At 52.4% G+C, this 13,526-nt stretch overlaps 5 protein-coding genes across 5 annotated transcripts; 1 reads left to right on the top strand and 4 right to left on the bottom strand.

Moving 5' to 3' along the window:
• Window positions 1-136: 136 nt before the first annotated feature.
• ALTATR162_LOCUS6817 (uncharacterized protein) lies at window positions 137-1,436 on the bottom strand (the record flags this gene model as incomplete). Its single annotated transcript, XM_043314442.1, has 2 exons — window positions 137-1,180; window positions 1,242-1,436. 2 exons carry the CDS (start codon window positions 1,434-1,436, stop codon window positions 137-139), a joined length of 1,239 nt encoding a protein of 412 aa, XP_043170377.1.
• Window positions 1,437-4,477: 3,041 nt separating this feature from the next.
• ALTATR162_LOCUS6816 (uncharacterized protein) lies at window positions 4,478-7,408 on the top strand (the record flags this gene model as incomplete). The annotated part of the gene is made up of 1 exon (XM_043314441.1): window positions 4,478-7,408. The coding sequence occupies one exon, from the start codon at window positions 4,478-4,480 to the stop codon at window positions 7,406-7,408; it is 2,931 nt and encodes a 976-aa protein (XP_043170376.1).
• A 531-nt stretch (window positions 7,409-7,939) lies between these two features.
• ALTATR162_LOCUS6815 (uncharacterized protein) lies at window positions 7,940-8,302 on the bottom strand (the record flags this gene model as incomplete). Its single annotated transcript, XM_043314440.1, has 2 exons — window positions 7,940-8,050; window positions 8,108-8,302. 2 exons carry the CDS (start codon window positions 8,300-8,302, stop codon window positions 7,940-7,942), a joined length of 306 nt encoding a protein of 101 aa, XP_043170375.1.
• A 1,489-nt stretch (window positions 8,303-9,791) lies between these two features.
• ALTATR162_LOCUS6814 (uncharacterized protein) lies at window positions 9,792-10,623 on the bottom strand (the record flags this gene model as incomplete). Its single annotated transcript, XM_043314439.1, has 2 exons — window positions 9,792-10,436; window positions 10,513-10,623. The coding sequence occupies 2 exons, from the start codon at window positions 10,621-10,623 to the stop codon at window positions 9,792-9,794; spliced, it is 756 nt and encodes a 251-aa protein (XP_043170374.1).
• Window positions 10,624-12,034: 1,411 nt separating this feature from the next.
• On the bottom strand, window positions 12,035-13,298 carry ALTATR162_LOCUS6813 (uncharacterized protein; the record flags this gene model as incomplete). Its single annotated transcript, XM_043314438.1, has 2 exons — window positions 12,035-12,054; window positions 12,104-13,298. The coding sequence occupies 2 exons, from the start codon at window positions 13,296-13,298 to the stop codon at window positions 12,035-12,037; spliced, it is 1,215 nt and encodes a 404-aa protein (XP_043170373.1).
• Between the last annotated feature and the right edge of the window lie 228 nt (window positions 13,299-13,526).

The following is a 13,526-nucleotide window of genomic DNA, read 5'->3' as shown; positions in this document are numbered from 1 at the left end:
TCGTGGGGTTAGCTCACATTCTTTATCATGCAGATAGCTATACACTCACTTGCAATACAAACGTGTTCTTGAATTCTGTTCACTGAAAAACACTCACCATCAGAAATCTTGTTGGCACTTTAGTTTGAACACCGATTCAGCTCTTCCCCGCAAGACCTAAGTCAAACTCAAACGGTTCGCCTTTCCACGCCGCCTCGACACCACCGTGAATGCGTTCATGCGACGGCACTCGACTAATAGGGTCATGTTGCACGACAACCTCCTTTGTGCACCAAATCTCACCCCTACCAGAACTAGTCTCCTGCGTACTGGCGCGCCACGGTATCTCGTCCTCCGAAGCCTCAGTGCGTAAATCCTTCATCTTAAAGCTCGACTCCGCGTCCCCCTCGATAGTAGCAAGGCGACTCTGACTCTGACTTCTAGCATGTATCTTGTCGCCGTCAGATTCGTATGTACGCCCGTAGCCGCGGGTAAGCGTGTGCTGCCTGATGCGTACACTGACCATACCGCAGTATTGAAGCACGCGTTGGAACGGCGAGCGCAGACAAGGTATGCAGATTACGATGAAGCCTACGAGCTCTTCAATGACAGACCACATTCCGATGGTGATGCTTTCATTCATCTGGTCTTCCGTCTTGCCAAATCCCATAGCAGCGACGATCTTCAGGATTGATGCAACGCCTGCGAAGAAACCGAGACCCATTAACGCGCCTACGATTATGCGTTCACGCATGGGACGCTGGATATGGCGGAGGAAGGATATGGGGAGGAGGGCGAGCATGAAGTCGGTCAGGATGTGTATGACGGAGTTGGTTATCGAGCTTATTCTGACTGCCTTCTTACTCCAGCAGCGTCCTGGTACTGTGCCGAGCAAGTCCCATGCCTTGTGAACTGGTACGCACTGAAGCAGTGTTGCTAGTGTATTGTACACTCCGAGTATGATTTGCAGGATGATCATGCCCCAGAGGAAGCAGCGAAGGGATTTCGAAGGAGAGATGCGAAGAAGCATCAGGGCGAAAGACACTTTGACGAAGACCATAGACCACGCCCAGAGTGGTTGTGCGATGGCCGCAAGGTGGAACGCCTCCTGCGAGTCTGAAAGGAAAAAGGCGTCTGGTTGGTGGGTGAAGGCATACGGTATGGCCGCGAGCAGGAGACTTGTATTGATCGCTATCAACACCTGTTTTCATGGATATCAGTCTCCAGAGCTATCAGTGTGACAAATATCGTGAGCTACGTACGTATGCTAATGCGCAGGCGTAATCGTCCAACTGCATTCGATATACAGGCCTCCATCGCGACCACATACGTGCGCCAAAGACCATGAGAGCGATGCCATGAAGAGCTAGCGTTGCACCAGCGAATGTCTTCGCGCTCTTCTGAGCTGCTTCCGATGGAAATGAAGGGATCAAGTGAGGATCTGGTGGTGGTGGCATGGTCTCGTCGTTGGCATACCGCGTTGTGAATGATGACCTTTCGATGCCATTTCAGGTGGACTATAGAGCGAGCGAGACGGCAGAGTATACCAAGCTTTGACAAGCATACCCCATGGGAATGTGGGGCGGAGGTTGGCAATAACGCTCGAACGCTGAGCTGGCCGATGCAGGTTCTAGCTCGTGGTATAATAAAGGGCCATGTTGGATCCAGAGCCAAGGTTAAGAAGCTCAATGTGATACCTCAAGCATGGGAAACGCGCGTGTGCACCAATGGCAACGTTGTATAAATCTGGTTGTAAGCGACCGGACATGTTGCTTTACGATGCAGGCTGAAGGCCTTCATTCTTCCGGTGCAAGGGTGGTTGTTAGGTATGTCGATCATGTGGCAAGACTGTCGAGATGGATGTGATAACTGGCATAGTGAATTATAGCATCTTGATCGACGTCTCGACTGGCAGATCTGATTGCGAAGTCACCCCGGATGACATCTTGTTCAGATATTCAGAGTAGCGCATCGAACACTCCTCTTGTCAGAAAGCGAACATACCACCACGTCGGCGCCCTTCCGGTAGATCATCTGCACTGGATTAGGCTAAAGGCGGGATGTGGAGCGCCGTATATGCGCCTGTAACGCTTATTACGTGCACAACGCAGGCTGAACGATTTCTAGAATTTCCCATAAAGAGTTGGTAGTATTGGGAATATGATCATGAAGATGTGCGGTAGCGAAGGGCTGAGTGAGGTCGAGTCGTGATAGCTCGGACCCTGACGATCAGTTTGACGAGGCGGACTTCCTGTTCCTTCCGTCGACCTGATGTTGGAAACCACACATCATCGCGCCTCACAACTCGTCAAAATACGTTTCCATCATGATTTCAAGTGTTGATTTTTATGGGAATGCACTTGTCTCGCCGCACATTCCTGGGTGATCCTGCCGGGGGTTACCTGGCAAGGTGCGCTTAGCCGCTTTCTGCTATCCTGATCTTTGTCTTCATCGTAGAAACTTAGGCAACTCTGCTTCCTCGGTCCTAGCTCAGGACGACATCTTGCTATGTGTTCTCCATCGCTAACACAGACTTCAGAAAGCAGTCAGCTCACACATCTTCCTTGAGATATCCTCCTCGAAATAGCTTCGCAATGTCGTATCGACGAACTACTCGCGTTGCGATTGGTCAGCACTCAAACGCGATGCTTGACCTGTTATATGTCCACCATTGCACCATAGGTAGCACGCGCTACGTTCTCGGACTACAAACGCCCTCCAAGCGCCTTCATGGCGGCGAATTTCCTCTCTTCTATTTACAGGAGCCCATAACGCGCCAACTGGCCATAATTATCGTCGATGGACATCGAACCAGGGACAATGAAGCAAATTCAACTCATGGTACACTGGCAGAAGCTCCCAAAGGCGACTATCTGCATACACGAGTCGCAAGGGGCTGGCATGTTCTTTGGGAATTAGCGAACAGTTCTCGAAATGTACATGATTCATGTATGGGACTATTATCCCCGTCCCCAATCGAACTAGCACAGGAGACTATGCAGTCTTCGCAGGTTACACTCGACGCGTACAAACTGAAAGAAGATGTTGTAGAGCAATGACGACTGGACTACATTCGTCGTTTGGCGCAACCGATAGTGCGAGACTATATCATGTTGACGACGCCACTTCCTACGGTTTTCAGCAGTCACAGGACCTACGTTGGATACGAGTGTGAATGCGAGCCATGGATTTTCGATCAGGGTGGGAATTTTTATCTGTCACAGTCATTCCGAGATGGGGGGTCATGTCCATCATGGTTTGTGCTAGCCGAAGAGCCGAAGGTGTTTTGGGCTCAACGGTGGAGTCTGCCTCCAGAATCGGCACAGAACTACATCGCTCGCCGCGCCATCAGCACATATAAAGTTTTGGATCCTGCCATGCATATGTATCTGATCGTACTACCGGCAGCCACGTGCTTGAGTCCTATGACTTTCCGGAATGGATTAAAGCCGAGCCTTGTCCGAAGCTGAGAATGCAAGATCTGCTATTCCAGCCGCAGAGGCGTCCGGCAATGATGATCTGCCGCCGAGGATAAGAAGGTCATGAACGAGGTTACTAAGCAGGCTCGTCTAGCGCAGCGTATATCGCGTATAGTCTTATATAATCATGGGCAGCCGATTGTAGTCACCCTTGCGAGATTTCACAAACAGCGAGACACCATGTACACGTCAAGGCAGACGGCGCATGTAGCGGAGATTGAAGGACCATACTCGGCGTCCGTGATGGTAACCTCTGAAGCCGCATTACCGTACGTAAAATACCCCGTGCTACTACAGCGCCTTAGTGGCGACGGATTGCCCTATAGCGAAGGTCGAAAGACATGTTCCGCAGGGTTGTAGAGACAGTTGTTTTGCCCCACCATCAGTCCCGCGTTTCGTAGCTGCAAGTGTAAGGGCGCGACTAGGGCTAACAGCTCTCCACGATTCGCCAGCTTGTCTTAGCCTCAGCGTTAGGCAGGCCCGAAATGCGGTCCGCCGCCAGAAACAACTAAGCCTCCACCATGTCGCATGCGCTATCTGGGGTTGACAGAGTGACAGCGTGTCGCGAAACAACAAGCGTACAGTGCCGAGGTTCACGGCTTATCGAGCGTTGCAAGTCCGATGTGGCGGTCAGTAGATAGAGATTTTGCAAAAATCATCGATACGAAAGGGCGAGAGTTCAGATGCGCCGTGTGTTTCTGTAAATAGAAGTCGGAGCATGGCATCAGACTAGGACTTAGCGGCAGATCGGGCATAGACCAAGCTGGAACGAGGAACGTGACCCCGGCCGACTATGCCTGGCTGCAGCAATAGCGCCCTGCTAGACACCTTTACATTCCATGCTGCTGCTCACTAGTAATCGCGATGCTGCCGTCTTGCTTTTCTTGCAGCTGAGGACGATACATGCGACGATAGGCACTCTCATGGAGATGTGCCTGATGCCCACCTGACGCTCTTTCCGCACCGGGTCACCTACCACCAATATCCACGAACTCAACGAAGGCGAGACCAGGCTTACAATGGTGGGGAGGACTTCACAGAATCACGACTCAGGACCGCAACTCGCTGCCAGGACGCCGCCGACGACGGACGGAAGGGGAAAGGGCGTTGCCTTTGCCAGCGATGAGGGTAGTGCTCGAACAAGACGGGCGGCCTACGACGAGCGTGTGCGCACCACCTCGGTGAGCTCTGAGGACTCTGAAGGATACGAACACGTGAATACGCTGCTATCTGCGTCGTCGATTGCGAATACCGATACCGTATCTTCGTCGGGCCACTCGACGGCCATGACGTCGGCTACCACCTACGATGAGCGACCCGACGACGGCACTCCAATCGCCGAACCGCCGTATGCGCCTCCCAGCCTTAGCCTTCTCGAACTCGTATCTAATACTGCATCGTCGTCTGCGCTTCCCGATAGCTTCGATGTCAATGTGTCGAGGAAAGGTGGCTATGTGGCAGTATACTCGGCGTCGAACTTGTTCTTGATCAAGACGGTGCAACTGCCGCGACTATGGGCAAGGACACTACAGGTCAAGCGCAAGCCGGTTGCCATTGATATCACCGAAGATGGCTTTCTGTTAGCAGTGCTGTCGAGACCCTCTCAGGTCGATCTATACGAAATACATGGCGAGGGGGACAATCAGATCAAGAAAAGGCGGACTATTATGCTCGTGCACGAGGCAAGCTCCATAGTCATATCACCGGATGCACGTATATTAATCACGGGAAATAAATTTGGCATCGAGGTTATTGCTATTGGGCCAGAAGTATCCGAGACGACTCGGCGTACGCTTTCTGGCCCAGCCGGCGATGCGTTGGAGTTCTCGGACGATGGTCGGACGCTGCTCATTACAGGCTATGCGAGGAAGTCGGATGGCTCAGCCCTGTTTGTTCTTCCTGGTCTCTACGATGGCCCGCTCACGGAGGAAGGAGAGCCGATACCGCAACCACCGGAGGCTGCGTGGACGGGTTCAGTGCTGTTTCCAGAGACTGCGAGAATTGCGCGACAAGCTACACTGCTCCCTGATGCGGATACAGGGACTTTCAACGAACTTTTCGCCTTCAACGCCGAGGAAGACTCGTGGGGAATTTACGATATTGCATGCCAACGATTCACACAGCGGAAGATGTTCTTGCCAGATCACGCAAGGTGGACGCGCTCCGAGTTTGTGGATGATGCCATGCCTGCTGTATCTCCGAATGCCGATCTTGCGGCGGTAGCCTTGCGGATGCGCGGGACGACCAATATCTGGATTTACGAAGTACCAGGTTGGGAGTACAAGCCGAGCGAAAAGACCAAGTTGGATGCCCCAATTCAGCCTTGCTTTTGCGTCCCTATCCCAAACGACAACGCAGGTACTCTGCAAGAAATATGTGTGCTGAGATGGGTCAGACTGAGTGCAAATGTACAGCGACTTGTAGCAGTCGGCAACTCGAGCATCCTGCCCGACGAGAACGATGTGCCGGGGGCGCCACTGGGCTCCAAGGGTGTTTTGATAATTCTTGATTTCGACAAGACGAAACCCCTGGGAAGCGCTCCACCAACGCCGCTGAAGACAGAATACGACTTAGACCCCCTTTGTCCGGGCGAGATGCTGCCAGAAGGCTCCATAGACTTTGATCGCGAGGTAGAACTGGTACGAACCAGGACCATGGCGCAGCGAAGAGCTCAGGACCGGAACGACATCGTTGCACGAAGACCTTCGAGAATTGGTACTACACCCGTCCAACGATCACTTACTACTGCCAACCCCAATGCATCACGGCCCCGATTACCATCAGATGATTCTGAGGAGTTGACACCGGAGGAGGCACAGGCAATGTTTGAAGCTCCGTATGATAACCAGCAACCCCGATCTCAGATGTCTCTAGCTAGAGCTGCTACTGTTGCGGCGATATCACCAGCAAACCGTCAGCATCTCCGTGCACTACCTTTCAGACCTCTGGAATATCGCCGCGCGGACGGTCATCGAGAGCTACCACACGAAAGTGATGCAGATAACTGGGTGCCACCTCCGCCGGCTTATACAACCACTGCCGCAGCAGCGGAAAGCGTCAGCTTAAGCCATCCCGATGCGCCTCCGGTGCCGCGATTATCCCACGCGCACTCCTCGCCTTCGATACCGCCTGTCCCCCCATTACCAAACATGTCCGCTACTATCAACCCCTCCCAACTATCCCCATCGCATCCTTACCGGCGTCGCCAGCAATCAATCTCTTCAATCGACGTCTCCTCCTCCCCATCCCCAGAGTCAACCCGCCGCCCCTCTCTGCTCCACCCATCCACATACCCTGACCCCCAATCCTCAGGCTCCACACGAAGAAGACGATCAAGCACCCGATCCCCACCAGAACAGATGTCCTACACACCCTTACCACACACCCCATCTGCATCTGTGTACCCCAACACCTCTTCACACATGCCTACTCGACGGCCTACAAATAGCCGTACACAACGTGTCTCACAACACGACAACCTCGACCTGTACGCTCCGCCCGTCCCTAGTCTACCACCGAATACCCGCCGCGGCTCAGCGCCCAATGTAGCTATCCAGCGCCGTCCTTTACCCCCGACTAGCCCACGTATGAGCATGCCTTATCAAGCCCCAATAGCTCCAGCCACGAACAGTCAGCCAAGAAACGCGTTACCGCCCCTCGTTCCTCCAGGCCAACAGTTTGCAACTGGTCAGAGATTCCCGGTTAGTGCGCCCCCAAGGACGGGTCAGGATGCGCAGTACAATCATCCTTATGGGCAACATCCTTATGGCCTGCAAGCAATGGGTGGTTTGCATAGGGCGAGCCAGAGTGTAGGGAATTTGATTGCTGGTGGGGGTGCTGCGGCGAGTGGGAGGAATCCAAGGATGGATCACACCGATGTGTTGGTTGGGGAAGGGGAGAAGGAGAAGAAGGGGAACGGAAGGAAGAGGCTTGGATGCGTTGTTATGTGATGACGGGAAGCGTATGACGGATGGCACATTTTATGTTTCTATGATTATATTATACCCTACGACTTTTGTTTCCTTTTCATCTCGGCGTTTTGATCTTTGGGAATGGAATACATATGAGGGTGCTCTTGCAATTGAGCGAGCGAGCGATTGAGTGACTTGGGTTAAGAGAGTAAGAGTTAGACGGAACATGGTGGTTTACATATCCTATACACAGCAGTTAGATTGGCCCAGTGGAGCAATCCGGCAATTCTAGAGATCCTGTTTTCTTCAACTCTCTACAATGTTGGTTCTGGAACTTTGGTTCGATGATCTTTTATTCGTATTGAGCGCCAAGTCTGGTGCTGTTATATTAATACAAATAACAGTGGAATTAGAAATTATGGACAATAGTCTAAGATATTGCGCAAGGGGATGATAGTCTAGACAACGCCAACAACGCATCAAGATTGTCCAGTTCAACCCAATGCCAGTTGTCGTCGGCAAATAGCCCAGCACCCATTGCTAAACTGCATCATGTAGAAACACATGCAGTTAGTTGTCTTGACAGGCGCCAGCACCGATCTCGGGGCACGGCCCGTTGTTGACCTCGACGCAATAAGAGTTGCCGGGCACAAAGTTCTTGTCACTGGAGCACGACGGGTTCTAGTAAAAGGTTAGTCAATCTACGCTTTCATATGCTCTCCAGTTACTGGTACTTACCCATGGGCCAACTTGATAAATAGGTAGACCCCATGCGCTGGCAACTTGGTTACAAGAGCTCCATCCCGGTTCGGCTATCTGCCATTTGCTGCAGTTCGGGACCGTGTCTGGTGCCGCAGTCGTTGGTGGGTCGACGAGGTAGGCGCTTGCGGCGGATGCAAGTGTGCATAGGAGGACAGAGGCTTGGAGTCTCATTGTGTTTGTTTTTTTCTTCTTGAGATGCGTGAAGGGGATTGAGAAGAGTTGGTCGGGTGTGGTGATTGATATTACGAAGGCGATTCACGCATTCCTTATCAATGGACGAGGCCATCTCGAAGCGGCTACCTATCCCCACCTGTGGCTTCTGCGCCTGCTCTTCATGGGCAAAAAAGGCGTAAGGCGACCCGTCGGCTGCGGTCCACGCCGCGTACCTGCATCACGGCTCTAATTTGAGAAAGTTGGAAGCGATATAAGAGAGGGTGAGGTTACAACATGACAACCGCATATTTTAAAAAGGAGAAACATCGAATAATACGAAATGATTCTTCTATTGTAGCTACACATCTCTGTTGTAATGTGCAAGAGGACGTTGGTTGAAGCATTATTTCCGGCGCTGGCGACGCCACCAGAGCACGGGCAAGGTACTAGTATATGCGCGACTATTGAAGGAAGCGGTGCGAGCAGTTTTCGTGTCATTGACAAATTAAGGGGAAAAGCTGTGAGAGGGTCGAGAACATGGATTTGTTGAGGCAATTTGGAGTGTCATCAGCAACCCTTACTCTCCCGGCATGGTTGGCGAAATGGACCCTGAGGGTCTTGGACGACCGTTATCCAACCACATTGCACATCCTTCGCACAGGCATAATTCACGGAATATTGCTAACGCGTTCATCTAGAACAGTTCACTTTCCATCTCGTCCATCACCAAAACGACCTCACCACCTCACGTAAGGAAAAACCCAGACGGGTGTACCTTGGTCTTGTATGCCTTCGCAGTCTACAATAGTGTATAATCGAAGAACACTATAATTATCTGATACTAATGTAGACTTTTAGCTACTTTCTTTGTAAAAAAATAATACCTGTATTAGTACAATTGTAGGCTGCAAAGACATACAAGACTAAGGTACACTTGTTTGGATTGTATTTTGTATAGGGTGTCACACTCATCCAAACGGATCAAACGGCTCGGTCCTGCACTGTATATCATACTACTCATTCTTTGAAAATAATACACTCGTATCAGACCCTCATCAAAAGTTCATATACACACACAAACCTATGGAGGAAGCAGAGGGTCTGAACACGCAACAACAGCTGTTTGAAGGTAAGGAACTTGGACTTGTGAGTCTCAACTTCAGCAAGGCTATGAAAATATCAATAGTTACTGAACAATCAACACACCGTCACGAGATCACATGATAAACAACGTCGAGCAATGATTAAGGGGTATAATGGGTTCCATTACGCATCACAATCAAGACCTTTTGGATAGCACGAAATGCGCCAATCATCTATGCAACACACACTCTCTCTCATTCCACTTTAGATACAACCACCCACCACGACAGACACACGCGCAACGAAATCAAACAAAAAGGTGGTATACCCTATGAATAAACACCAGGAGTATCATCGGAGAAGGGGGAAGGAAACGCAAAGCTAGTCATTACATATAAACATATCCGGGGAAACGGAAATGCGCTTATAGCATGAAAGCGAAAGCGGCGGCGGCACCAGCGAAGCTGAGGGCAGCCTGGACGCCAGACGCAGCGTTGGTGGTGGCCTCGGGGAGACGGCTGGTGGTAGCGTTACCACCGGCAGTGGGGGCAGGGATGGTGCCGTTGGCGGAGACACCAGTGCTGTAGGCAGGGACAACAGCAGAGGTCAATACAGTGGTGGGGTAAGGAGCCTCGCTGGAGTGGACAGCAGATGGGAGAGGGATGGGGGTGTGGCTAGCAAGGGGGGTTGAGGCACCGTATCCGGGAGCGTAGGCGCTGCTGGCGACGGCGGCAGGGGTGGAGCTAGCGACAGCGACGCTGCTGGGCTCGATCAGGGAGGAAGAGACGGTCTCCTCGCAGTTGCCCTTGGAGATACCGAACTGGGTGGAGTACTGGTACTGGCCAGTGACATCGTCGATGATCTGGATGCCGTATCCGTTGGGGCCCTCGGTGGCCTCGAGAGTGGAGGCAGGGGTCCAGCTGAGGCTACCGCTGTTGGAGATTCCCTCAGCGAGAGAAGGTCCAAACTTGACAACGTTGGTGGCGGGTCCCTTGAGGAGGAGAACGGAGACAGTGTTGGGGGTAGTTGGCTGCCAGGTGATGGTGAACTGCTCGCAAGTGGGAACAACCTGGTGGGGCGCGTTAGCTCTGTGGATCTCGTGTTTGTTTCGCGATGCGCGCGCAAACACTGGGATGCAAACATACCTCGTTCAAAGGACGGGTGATGGGGTTGCCAGCAGGCTCACCAACGGGAGCGTGGATCTGGGCAGCGGCAAAGCCGGCGAAGAAGGTGATGATGGCGGTCTTGGAGTACATGTTGATGATGTGTGTGATATTAGGTGATTATCCGGAGAAGATCGAGAGTATTATGTAGTTGGGAGATGGCAAGTAATGAGTGACTGGTTTTCTTAAAAGAAGGGCTGAAGAACAAAAGTCTTCTGAGGGCTGCAAGATATCTTAGGCGAGGTGAGCGGTAGGAAGAAACAAGACAAGCTGAGGGAGGCACTTGAACTATATCGATTTCCTATTCTTCAAACGGTCAATGCAGGTACCCCTGTTGCCGGCGCAACTTAAGATTGGTGTTGCAGTCCCGTGCAATATCCCTTAGGGCCAACGCTAGGCTCAATGCACGGCGCTTGCACAAGCCTGACGAATAAGGCGGCGACAAGAGATTTAGGCACCTCGTATCCCAGTGGGTTGCGGCGTCTTCAGGAGTCTTTGGTGGCTTTACCGGTGAGCTTGTTGGACGATGGCACGGGTTATTTCTGGGTTCCTGGAGATTGCTTCTTGCTGGCAGTGGATGCCTGAGGAAGCAGGAGCGTTGTTCCTGTCAGCCGGCGAACGGTGAGCAATATCGGCGCTTACATGTGCACAGGTATGAAGGGCCGACAGCTGCGCGTCGGAGAGATAGCTATCGCATTTCATTTCTGTATTGGAATTGCGCAAAGAGCAGTGCGACTCGTGTGTCACGATGCGCGAGCGAGGGTTCTCCGGATTCTCGTAACCTGTGGAACGCGATCTGCTTGCTCGTGCCCGAGTCGTGCGCGCTCTAGCTCAGGTACCGTTGCGCTGGCAAGCCGTCTAGAGCGCGCCACTGGTTCCTGAACGAGGCGATGCAAAGGAGGGAGATAGTTTAACCCTTTGTCGCACCTGTCGTGCCATGCATCATCCGTCATTGTCTAAGCGAGGCTGCTCATCATGCAATTCCCTCGTCGCAACTGGGCAGGTGCGGGATGAGATTGTAGTTTGACCGGCGCGGCAGTCGCGAATAAGCCCGCAAGCCCGCAAAATCACCGCCTCACCCCCAGCAGAACCTGGGAAAACTAATCTGCTTCACGGCTCACATGTGTCACGATGATTCGTGTTTGTTTCAATAGCTTCTTTGCATTGTTGGATATACAGTTTGTTTCTCGTCTCATATATACGTTTGCGCCAGCTGCGCCCCTGCCTCGACCATGACATTGTTACTTTGCAGATCAATGGGTACGGTGCGAGCGGGTAGTGTGACTCAATGGCAGGTACGTCAGACAATACAACCAAGGACAGCCCTATGACGGGGGTCCCGTTTAGCGAGCGAACGCGTCGGGGTATCTTCGAAGCGGTATGAAATTCGTTACATCGTTACTGGCCGGTTGTAAGGGATGGGTGTCGTGATGGAGCGAGTGTTTGGTGGAAAGGCAAAAGAGTAGGAAGACGCCAAGTAGACGTCGCATGAACAACGAGGTACTTAGCCACACTGGCCGGGGTCTAGAGGTTGTCAGCTTCATGCTCATGCGACAGGAGAAGAAAGACTTACACTTTCGCGCGGTTAGCGGCTGGGGGAAGATACCGTTGGCCAGCAAATCTTGCATATCCCATTCGGGTGCGCCCTCAGTCTTCCATGTCCAGAAGATCCATCCGGTAGCCTTCTCGTAGGCATCCAACTGCGCCTCGATAAAGCGCCCAATGTTATACTTGTCGTCGCTCGACAGGCCAGCAACACTGCCAGTGTACTTGCCATCACAGCTACCGACCTTTGAGCCGCTCAAGGTACCGTCGTAACGCGCACCCTTGTCCTTTCCGTTCAACCACTTTGCGCAATCGGTGATGCCACCAGTCCACTCGCCAGCGATAGTCCACTTGCCAGTGGATGCCATCTGGTTACCGAAATCACAAGCTGTCTTGACGTGGTCGTCGATGCTCATGGCAACGGCAGAGTTGTCAAAGATCTCGTAGTGGTGAGTGTCGAGAAGAAGGTTCCACATTCCCGCACCCCAGTTACCCCACGAGGTTACACCCTGGAATGCATCGTGGAAGGTAACTGCAACATTCGAGTCCTTGAGGTTACCCCAGCCATCCATGTAGAATTGTCTGACCGTGTTCATGTCAAGGCTGGGGCCCAGAGGCTCGTTAAGAAGCTCGATAGCTGAGACGGCGGGATGGGACGCGTGATCATCGCGGATCTTGTTGAGGACTTTGATGGTGTAGGCGACAGAGTCACCTTGAGTCCAGCCAACGCTGCCGTACTTGCCGGAGTTGTCGAAACCGTTCTGGGATTCGGGTGCGCCGTGGAGATCGATCATGACCTTGAGGCCAGCACCAGACGCCCAGTCGAGCGCCTCTCCGAGCTTGTCGTACGCGCCTGGCAGGTATGGGTCGCCATCACGTGGGAGAACACTCCAGTAACCGATTGGGATTCGAACGTGGTTCAGACCAGCAGCCGCCATCTGGTTGAAGTCATCTTGGGTGATCCAAGAGTTCCAGTGGTTGCGCAGTCTCGATTGTGCGGCATCCTTGCCAATAGCTGCAACGAGTGTGTACTCGTCTTTTGCGCTGTTGCCCTCGAACATGCTGGGTGTGATCCAGGGCTCGAGGACGAACCATCCGCCCGTGTTTACACCGCGAACCTTTTGGTTGTTGTAGTCGAACATGGGTGCGCGCTTTTGTAGTGGAGACGCGTTTGTGAGAGCAAGCAGGCCAATGGCCGCCGCAGTAGTCCAGGATCCGACCATGATTGTGAGGATGAATGTTACTCAACTAACTGAGGTTGTAGAACATGCAAGTGTACTCGAGAGGAGTACAAGAAGGTTGTTTGGCTGGTGGATCCAAAAGTTGAACTTGTGCAGACCCATGGCATCGGGGGAAGGATCTCCCTTTAACTTCCCAGCGCGAAGACTCGCAAGCCGCCAACACAGCAACAAAGTTGCCCCAATTTTCTTCCCAGTCATGCTCACCAGACA

The sequence above is a fragment of the Alternaria atra genome (assembly GCF_907166805.1).
Source record: "Alternaria atra isolate CS162 genome assembly, contig: 25, whole genome shotgun sequence".
In the NCBI taxonomy this organism is placed as follows: domain Eukaryota; kingdom Fungi; phylum Ascomycota; class Dothideomycetes; order Pleosporales; family Pleosporaceae; genus Alternaria; species Alternaria atra.
This window is presented reverse-complemented; position numbering and strand designations above follow the sequence as displayed.